The sequence below is a fragment of the Leucoraja erinacea genome, chromosome 13 (assembly GCF_028641065.1).
Source record: "Leucoraja erinacea ecotype New England chromosome 13, Leri_hhj_1, whole genome shotgun sequence".
NCBI classification, from domain to species: Eukaryota; Metazoa; Chordata; class Chondrichthyes; order Rajiformes; family Rajidae; genus Leucoraja; species Leucoraja erinaceus.
Genome location: NC_073389.1, coordinates 27,182,810 through 27,193,703, shown reverse-complemented (window position 1 = coordinate 27,193,703; position 10,894 = coordinate 27,182,810). Strand labels below are relative to the sequence as shown.

General features: G+C 41.5%; 1 protein-coding gene across 1 annotated transcript; it reads left to right on the top strand.

Moving 5' to 3' along the window:
- Nucleotides 1-205: 205 nt before the first annotated feature.
- Nucleotides 206-4,167, top strand: nhlh2 (nescient helix loop helix 2). Its single transcript, XM_055644674.1, has 2 exons — nucleotides 206-871; nucleotides 2,706-4,167. Exon 2 carries the CDS (start codon nucleotides 2,748-2,750, stop codon nucleotides 3,105-3,107), a length of 360 nt encoding a protein of 119 aa, XP_055500649.1. The 5' UTR covers nucleotides 206-871; nucleotides 2,706-2,747; the 3' UTR covers nucleotides 3,108-4,167.
- Nucleotides 4,168-10,894: the final 6,727 nt, after the last annotated feature.

The following is a 10,894-nucleotide window of genomic DNA, read 5'->3' as shown; positions in this document are numbered from 1 at the left end:
TTGCGAATTTGTTTATGTTTGCAGAATAACATCAAATAATTATTGTTTGACTTCATTTGATAGAATAACACAGCCGATGGGAAACGAATTTGTTTATCTTTAATAACACTATCTGGAATATTTAAATGTTCATTGGATTAGAAGATGTTATTGATGTGGTATGGGTGCATTATGTAGACATATCTCGAAGTGTGGATTACATTTTAGTCCCGATTGGATTCTTTAGTGATATGCGTTTTGTTTTATTTGACTATATTATGGCACAGTAGATTGTATTTCAAAAAAATGGATTGGCATCTGTGATATTGTATTTGTTATATGAATCTGTTGAATGTGCTCGCTCTGTGAATATGCCCGGCCTGTGACAGATGTCGGATCTCATTAGGTAACTCCTAGGGAGAATTCTCTCCAATAGGAGGCTCCATTAAAAGAGGATTTTGATACCAGCCCGGCCCCCGAGCCTGACCAAGCCCTTCTCTCATCTCCATCTCCAGTAAGATCTGACAGGACCATCAGAGAGAGAGAGAGAGAGAGAGGGAGAGAGGGAGGGAGAGAGAGGGTCCTTATCGCTACGATCAGAGACCAAGAGGACATTTTTTTATATCAAACTCTTATCGCTACGATCAGAGAGCCGAACGACATTTTATCAAACTCCTGTCATCAAGGCTTCAAAGGGCATTTTATTAAATTCCTTTCCCTCCCATCAGAGATTTAAAGCGACAGAAAATGCAAGGCTCTGCAGAGTTGATTTGTGGATAAAGATAAGCGATCTCTTGGAAAACACAAACTGGTGATTGGAATCCAGTTTCTTTATTTTTTTAAAGTCCACCTTTCTTCATTCCATTGGATCTCCACGTTTCCTCATTTGTTGGTAAGTGTTTTCTCTTTGACATTAAATATGGTTTACGGAGCTCAGGACGAAAGGCACAGAAATTAATGATTTCGGGAACATCAAAATATTCTTTACAAAAATAATTTGGGATGTTTGCAATGGGGGGGGGGGGGAGAGGGAGAGAGAAGGGGAGTTAAGATAATTACAGCGTGTGGAGAAATAGAAACGCGAACTTCTTAAAACACTGATTAACTTTACTGGAATTGGCGTTATTGTAATCCGATTAACATTGTCGTGTGATTTCTAAGTTATATATTCATACTAGCACAGAGCCTGTATTTCCGTTCGTTCATTTTGTTATTTTCCTGTCGTTTTGCCTTAGTTCCGACTGTCAATGCTAAATGTCTTCAGAAATGCGTAAGATTTTTTGTTCCATTTCGAATAATATCTGCTTTCTGATCTATTTGTGATCTCTGCTTGCTGGTTTCGTTTTTGTGCATCTTGATCTTTTGCCTCTAGTTTGTGTTCATGTTCTCGCGGTTGATTCCACTGAAGCCCATCTCTTTTGTGTCTGGCCGTGTGTATATTTTAGTCCACATATTCATTCTCTCTTTACGCGCATTGTGTACAATATATTGGTATCAATTCGTGCCCATCAACAATCGAATGCTGGTACAGTTTATGTGTTCTCTGTGTTTCAACTGCTAACATTTTAGTCGATTATATATTTTTCTCCCCCCCCCCCCCTCCCCTCCCCGACTCCTTCTGGCCCAGATTACTTTAGACTTGATGCACATTGTGTATGTGTGTATATATGTGTGTGTGTCTGGGTGTGAGGATGTCCCCGCAGTCTGCCTTTCCGGGTGACAGATGGTGCCTGAATCTGTCTCTCCTTTCACCCCGGCTCGGTTCCAAATGAAATAATAATAAATTAATATTCTACACGGGCAAACATCGATTACTGCTGGTCACATCTCAGGAATACTGCGAACAAAGCCTTTGTCTTAATCTGCTAGAAGGTTTTCTAATAAACTCATTTAATATCTATTACAAATACAACATTCTTCAGGCCTTGAGTAACAACCATTCAGGCAGAAATCAATAGCAGTGGAAATATAAACAGCTGTAAACTCAGATTAGATTGATACAGCCATAGGTACATTAAACTATCCATGGATAGATAGATAAAGATAGACAGATAGATAGATAGATAGATAGATAGATAGATAGATAGATAGATAGATAGATAGATAGATAGATAGATAGATAGATAGATAGATAGATAGATAGATAGATAGATAGATAGATAGATAGATAGATAGATAGATAGATAGACAGACAGATAGATATTGAAATAAGGAGGGAAGATAGTAAGAAAGTAAACAAGAAAGAGGGGAAGAAATTGAAAGAACGACTGTTAGATATTGCATGTGAATACAAAGAAACGCAAAGCAAGTTAATTATTGAGATAAAAAAGCAAAATAAAAGCAAATCTCGTTTCACCAAACACACAGTGACCATTAAATGAAATTGACAAACTTTATCATTTAACTTGGCATTTTCTTATTAGGAATTCGGGCATTTAATTGTATGTTTTTAGCTCATTTGTTTCTGTTATTGAAGTAAACATTCTAGTTCCACGCTATCAGGGTAACTTTTTCCTTTCATTTAAAAGTTTTGCTTATTGCTTAAATAGCCTGCTCTGGTTTATAATTCAATGTATTTCAATTTGTGTGAGTTGCCATAATTAGAGCATTATTTGTTTCAGCTTTATTTAGTTGTTGTTCGTGATGGACTTTATTTTCCTTTCTTTGGAGATAATTACTGTGGCCAACATCAATCTTTCTTTCCCTCTCTCTCTCTGCATTTTCAGGTTTTTGTGTTCGCACTGCAGTTCCGACCCTGTTACCCCAGCATGCTGAACTCGGATCAAACTGACCTAGACCTGAACCCCAGCTCTTCCGAGAGTGAGTCGGTGCTATCGGATGCTCGGGGAGGCTGCATGCGAGAGAAGCCGGATGACGCCGAGGGCAAGCGGGGGGTGCAGCAGACACTGAGCCGCGAAGAGAAGCGCCGCCGGCGGAGAGCCACTGCCAAGTACCGTACAGCCCATGCAACCCGGGAGCGCATTAGGGTGGAAGCCTTCAACGTGGCGTTCGCGGAACTTCGCAAACTGCTGCCAACTCTGCCTCCCGACAAAAAGCTCTCCAAAATCGAAATCCTCCGCCTGGCCATCTGTTACATTTCCTACCTGAATCATGTCTTGGATGTTTAGGCAGAGTGAGTGTGTGTGAAAGAGAGAGAGAGAAACAGTGGAGAACAGAATGGGAAAAGCAAACGTGGTGGATTGAAAACTGCAAATAAAAAAATATGTTTGAGGAAGATGTCAAGTGCCACCGTTTCCAAAACAAATGGAACTTTAAACTCTGTGACCTTAAAGTGTGTTAGTGGGTGCGGTATATTTATATTTAATTTTATTTTTTATAAATGTGCGTATTGATAATTAGTATATTTCTATTTTATTTTTTATTTATTTTTTATATAAACGTGTGTCAATTGTTGTTTTTTTGTGCCATCTGTTCACAAGTCGAGTGTTTACACTTTATGTTGGAGAGCAGTTGATTTTTCTCCTTGCCGTGCTTGGTTTAGCTGTTTGGAAAGCGGTGATGTTTATTATTGCCTCCTCATATCACACTTGTTTCTTAAGATAGAGCTTTTCCGTTCGTCTGATTTCCACCCTCCCCTTGTATTTAAATATTTGGTGCAATGAGTTGGTAGTCGTTCCTAGAGAGAGTCGAGCACTCGCACTTCATACTTTAAAAAGGAATAATAATTTAAATGGTTTTAAAGTCCGTTGGCAGTCGCTGTTGTACAAAATGTTTATTTTTTGGTAGAATGTGTCGCAGTTTTGAACACGGTAAACAAGGAGGAGTAATCCCAGATTGTACAGCAACCCCACCCCCAGGTGTTTATTCCCTGGATTAGTATCTCCCTTAAAAAAAAACATTTACGAAATAATCTGGGCCAATCTTCTCCCGTTGAATTGAACCAAAAAACTGAAATTGTAATAACTGCCCCGGCCTCTGGTTAGCACCCCTGAAGTGCGCGGATTTTGTAATAAAAAAAAACAAAAAACAAACAAAAAAAAAAGGACATATCAAACTGACATCCAAAGATTCTCGTCTTTTCAGGGTTTCTACGTGTGTTTTTTGCCTAGTTCAGAATATTTTGTGGTTGAAATAACGAGCTGGTTTCTATAAGGTAGTTTCATATCTATTCGTGAATGGTGCCGTTTGGCAATTAAAAAAAATATAAAAACGCAGTCTGTCTTTTCATTCTCAAGTGTCCAGCATATCCATCCTGCCGTTTGCAACAATGTGAAATTTCTGTCCACAATCCATTTTGAATTTGACTATTTATGAAGCGAGCGAGCGAGCGATAGGACAAAATATAAAGTGGCATTACGCAAAAAAGGTGGTTTAAATCAAGGCAGGCGTTATAAAGAAGACTTTAAACTTTAAAAAAAAACCCTTCATTTTCATTTTAAGGCGTACGTGTCAGGTTGTGGTTAGTGTGTGTGTGTGAACGAGGGGGTTGTTTTTTAAATTCCGTCTTATTTCCCCAGGGACAGAATAGTGAGCTAAATGATCCTACCATGGTGTACAAGGGGGAGGGGAGGGAGGGGAGGGGGGGGGGGGGGACTAAGAGTTGTGACATCAGTTTGGAAAGTGTGCAGCAATGCTTTTTGTTGTTTTATATTATCAACGTTGTTCTGATGATTCTGGCTTTAGCAAGAGCTCAGGGAACAGTGGATTTAAATAATAAGCTTTCCAAAAAAAAATGAGCGTAACCATTAGTATGCGTGGTTGTCATGGGATCTGTAATCATAATTATCTGACAATAAGATTTTTAAAGAGGTACTTCCCAAATACAACTAACTGTTGATCCGCCAATGGTCGTTTATGTAAGGAGCTGATTAAATTGAAGGGGAACCCTCTTTCGGGGCGGGGTTGATTAAACGGGATGACGAACTTTATTTGGAGGAGATAAGTTGATCTATGACTTTTGGAGCCTTATCTGCTGTACTGCAAAATGCAGTCTTGCTTTTTTTTTCCTAAACTGTAATTTGTTGTAAACCAGCATCTGCAGTGGTCTCGACCTGAAACGTCATCCATTCCTTCTCTCCAGAGATGCTGCTTGTCCCGCTGAGTTACTCCAGCATGTTATGTCCCATTGTGACTCCAGCCTTGATTACTGTTCTTGTACACACTGAACATTAGCAATAATAACAATGAGCAGATCTTATTTTCCAGCCAAAATTTGACATCCAACCTTAGGGATGATATTGATGACCAAAGATTGATCAAGTAAATAGGTGTCATTAATTAGTCAAAAACAGTGGTGGAGATGGATAGGAAGGGAATTCCAGAGATTACAACTTTAGTAGTTATAGGGTCATGCAGCATGGAAACAGACCCTTTGACAAAACGTGTCCATGCCAACCAAGATGCCCCATCTACACTATTTCCACCTGCCTACGTATGGTTCATATCTCACTAAACCTTTCCTATCCATCTATCTGTCCAAATGTGTTTTGTTAAAAAACACTGAGCTTACTGATAGACAAATTACATTAAAAAAAGACACCACAAGCTAGAGTAGTTTAGCAGGTCAGGCAGCATCTCTGCATATTATGGATAGCTCAACAGGGCTTTATTGGTCACATCAGCAATTGCACAGTGGCATTCTTTTTGCAGTGATATTTTGGGTCAGGACCCTTCTTCAGACCAGCATTTGCACTTTTTTTGTAAATCAGCATCTACAGTTCCTCATATGTACTGAGAGAATTAAAGATACACGAGAAAGTCACAATTGGTGGTGCGCAAATATCTTGGGAAGATTTTTGGGAGAAAAAGATTACAGACACTGAGGAGAGATTTGAAATCAAGGATGAGAGTGTGGAGCAACAAAGAAATGCTGGAGGGTACACACTACATGCTGGAATAACTCAGTGGGTCAGGAAGCATCTCTAGAAAAAAAAAGGATGGATGACCAGTTTGAAGAAGGGTTACGACCAAACCGTCACCTATTCCTTTTTCTCCAGAGATGCTGCCTGACCCGCTGAGTTACTCCAGCACTTTGTGTCTATCTTCGGTATAAACCAGTTTCCTTTCAACACAGTCTGCTGGAGGAACTCAGTCAATTGAGCAGCATCTGTGAGGTGAAATGAATTGTATTGGTATTGTTTGTGTGTGCTGAGATACAGTGAAAAGTTTTTGTCTCAGTGCTATCCAGTTAAATTAAATCATACTATCAGAAGTACAACAGGTAGTTCAAAGAGAAAAAATACCAGAGTGCTGAATACAATGCTGCAGTGTTGTAACATTGTAGATACAATATCAAACATTTGCAATGATGTATGTTGGAAAATTAGCACTACAGTAGCCTGATAACAGGGAATAAAAAGCTGTTCCTGAGACCGGTGGTGTATGCTTTCAAGCTTTGCCTACAGGAGAGGAGTGGAGAGGGAAAAAAAATGATCGGGGTAAAATAGGTCTTTTATGTTGGCTGCTTTCCCAAGACAGCGTGGTGCAGGTGGAGTTAATGGCGGTGTTGATCTTGTGTGTTGCAACCCTGCATCAGTACCTGCGTCTGTCTTGATACCCCAGTCTTCACCTGAAATGGCGAGACCCTGCATCAGGCTTCTAGGTGTCCAAGGGTCGGAATGTAACCCTTTCGGATATCTGGAAGCACACTTATGTTAGCAAACATGGGTGAGCATTGCAAACTCAGGAGCGTGAAGTTCAGGTTTACGGAGAGCAAAGCAAGGAAGTTCAGGGAGGAGTACCTTATCCAGAGGCCATATAATTCTGAATGAAAGTCTGAGCAGCAATGAGCAGAGGTAGGGATGGAGTCAGGGCCATGTCATAGGGCTGGTACTCGACAGCAAAATCTTCAGGCAGAAACTCAGCCCGAGGTCAGACTTGACACTGAGATGGTGAATACTCTGCTTAAAATTCAGACAGACGATGGGGCAATAGAATCAGTCACCTTTGTGAAAACAACCAAAGGTAATGATTTCAAACCTCCAAACAGGAACAATCAGATTATAAACTTAAAATCCATAAAAGGTATCGTAAAGCTTGATGGATGTAAAGAAGATTCAGCCCATCGCATCCACAGATCGCTGTCACAGGCCACTTTATCATCCAAGACTTCTCCGTGGTAAAAGCTCCTTGGTTATTTGTGCAACTCACAAGCACAATGGGCAACAACCAGATCATCTGTGTTTGTATCTTTCCTCGTGATCTTCAACCTTACTGTTGGCTCAATGTTTAAGCACTAAATGGAGTTAGAATTTGGAAAGAAAATCAAAACTTGTATTCATGTCAAATGTTTCACACATTCAGCATGTGCCAAACGCCTTAACATCAGATTAAGTATTTTTTAAGGAATTAGAAAATTTTTAATTTTCCAAAACATACAGCCAGATTGAAAAGGAAAGGACAACACAAACAGTAATGAGATAACAGTCAGATAATCTGTCTCTAACATTATCAAAGGATAAATATTGGGCAGTGCATTGAAGAGAATACACTGCGCTTCACAAAGAACGACAAAGATAGATGGATGGAAAGATATGTGGAAAGAAAGATAAAAAAGATAGAAAGATAAAAGGATAGAAAGGTATATATATGGTACAATAGTACTTTATTTGTCCCATGTACCGAGGTACAATGACATTCTATAAGCACTATACATCTTAGATAAGCATCTCAGATACAGCACAAGTGTATAGCAGTCGTACACTGAGACAGTACACAGAGTCGCCAATTTTTAGCATAAATTTCAAGTCAGAGTTTCTGCTGCTATGGTTTATAAACTTATCGCAACTTAACAATGCAGGAGTTTTCCAAACAAACCCACGTTGAACTTATTCCCAATGCTAATGAAACTGAATAAAAAAGATAGATAGAAAGGTAGATAGATGGAAAGATCGATGGAAAAATAGATAGAAAGAAAGATTGTATATTACAAGTGAATACAAAGAAACATAAAACATTTGATTATATTAGTGAGGAAGGAAGGAAGGAAGGAAGATAAAAGCTAAACTCATGTCACCAAACACATAATCAAGTAGTTAAAAAGAAATCCAGAAATTAAATTGGCAAACTTAATCATTTAAATCTACATTTTCTTATCAGGAATGCAAGCTTTTAATTGTATGTTGCTGTTGCTGTTTTTGTTTAGTTTAGATACAGAGTGGATTCAGCCTATCAAGTCTGTGCCAACCATCGATCACCCGCACGCTAGTTCTATGTTATCCCAGTGTTATCCTACACACCAGGGGCAATTTACAGAAGCTAATTAATCTACAAACCTGCATGTCTTTGGGATGTGGGAGGAAACTGGAGCACCCAGAGAAAACCCACGTGGTCACAGGGAGAATGTACAAACTCCTTACAGACAGCACCCGCAGTCAAGATCGAACCCTATCACTTTTAGGCAGTAACTCTCCCACTGCGCCACTCTGCCACCCATTGTACCCTTTGTTTCAGTTATTGAAATAAACATTTAAGTTCTAAGGTAACTTTTTTTTAATGTAAAAATGTCGCTTTATGAATCCATGGATCTTTTATGCCCATTTAACAAGGCAGGGCGTATTTTTAATTTAACACCTCATCTCAATTACAATAGCTCTAACAATGTCTCAGTCCAGGGGTGGGAGATCAATCTGTAAAATGTGTTTACGTCCCAAGAGGGGAACTAAGTAAGTTCGATATTCCGACTGCGCATGTCCAGGTCATAGGTCACAAGTGAAAAACACTTGCCGCGGCATGTACACCGACCTGCGCCTCGTCCGCAGCCAGGATCCATCCCGGGTCTCCGGGTCTCCAGCGTCACAATCGCTGCCGATCCCCCAATGGACCATCCCCGTTCCCTCCCGAGTGCGCCCCCACCTCAGAGAAGCTGCTCTAAATCCAGCTCAATTCTCCCTGCCCCGCCGGGTTAACCTACAGCCCTACCTGGACTGACGGGAGCGGTGCCCACAGGCCCACAGCCAGCGCGGAGAAGCAACCCCAACTCCACGGCTCTGGGCTGGTGTCCCATCAATCCAGCGAGACAGGCAGAGTTTAGCTGGATTTAGCGCTGCTTCTCTGCGATGGCTGTGGGCCTGGGGGCACCACGACCATCTGACTCCCGACATCTCTGGCCCTGAACGGGGGGGGGGGGGGGGGGGGGGCACTCGGGAGGGGATGGGGGGGGGGGGTGGTCCTGTAGCGGTTCGGCAGCGATTGCAGCGCCGGAGACCTGGGTTTGGTCCTGGCTGCAGATGAGGCGCAGGTCTGTGTCCATGCCGCACTTATTCTTATGACTTAAGTGGTACTCACTGAATCAAAGGCAGAGTTCTAGATCTATGGAAACACATAGTAATCAAAGCCATTTTTAAAAAATTCATAGGGACACTAGCGACTGAAGATGCTAGGATCTTGAGCAAAATACAAGGTACTGGAGGAACAGTGGGTCAGGCAGCATCTGGGGAGGGAAATGGATAGACAACGTTTCAGGTTAAGACCCTTCTTCAAACCGATTGGAGTTGGGGGGGAGGGTGTAAATCTGGAAAAGAGAGATGGGGGTAAGAGAAAGCCTGGCAATCTTCTCTCCTTCCCCTCCCCTGTCCTTTTCCACCTGTATCCCTCCCTCTGGGTATGAATAGTCAATCCAAAATGTGGCCTATCCATCCCCTCCCCAGATGCTGCCTGATCCACTGACTTACTCCAGCGTTTTGTGTTTTGGTCAAGATTCCAGCATCTGCAGTCTCTTGTGTCTCCCTCCCCCTGGCTTTACATTTCACTCCTCTTCTACACTTATCCTGACACCTTTTGTCTCCTTTTCATCTCTAACCGTTGTCACTTACGCCACCCATCTACCAATCCCCCCCCCCCCCCACCTGTGTCTACCTATCACTTGCAGGTTTTGTCCCATCCCCACCTCCCCCTTCCAGGTTTCTCCCTGCTACGAGTTCCAGTCTAAACGGACCTGACTCAAAACCTTATCTGTCCATTCCATCCACAGATGCTGCCTAACCCACTGAGTTCTTCCAGCACTTTGTCTTTTGCTCAAGATTCCAAAATCTGCAGCTCCTTGTGCCTCTCCAGTCATTCCAGTTAAGCATTTAGCATTATTTTCCCGTTACGTCTGGCAGCATAACTTTTCTGCAATCCTATATCTTATAATTACATCTGATTACTTTGTCTCTCCCTGAAGCTCAGTCCAAGACTAATTGTCAGGTATTAATTTGCATTTCTGAGCAGTGATGGCAGCTTTGTAAACAGCTAATTCCTCTTGAACTTGGATCCGGCTTTTTGCTTGTTCCAAGCTGCTTCTCTCTCTGTTCACTATCCAATTGCCTCATTTCACAAGAGTTCTATATGGGACCAGCTATTTCATGTTACTGCTGATGCTAAAGCACTTAACAACTGAGTGTAATGTTACTGGATACCTTTTCCTCCAGCCCTACCACTGCTAGATTCCTTCCTCCATGACCCTTCTAGAGTGACCTTCCCCCCCTTTCCTCCCACATGCCCATTTTCCGGTATTTTCCACATGACTGTGAAAAGATGCTTCTCCGATCAGCTCCTGGCAAACAGATAGACTGGAAAAGGTTGGCAACCGTATTAAAAGCAACAAATGGTGCGTTTAGTGCTTCTAAAACCAGTTCCTGGCTGGTGCTTTGGAATTTAACAAAGGAATCAACATCAATTTGCACCTCTGTTATCTTTAATATTGTAAAATATCACTTTGACACAAGGAACTGCAGATGCTGGTTTACAAAAAAGGACACAGAGTGCTATAGTAACTCAGCGGGTTAGGCAGCATCTCTGAAGAAAAAGGATGGGCGACATTATGGTTCGGGAACTTCTTCAGATTCAGACTTTGAAGATTGGGTCTCCCATACATAGTGATTACTTAGTATTTCCACAAACAGTTTTGAGCCCTAAGACTTCCACACATGCTGAGTGCCCTTGCCCCGCTCTTCCATCATCTTGGGATTTTTGT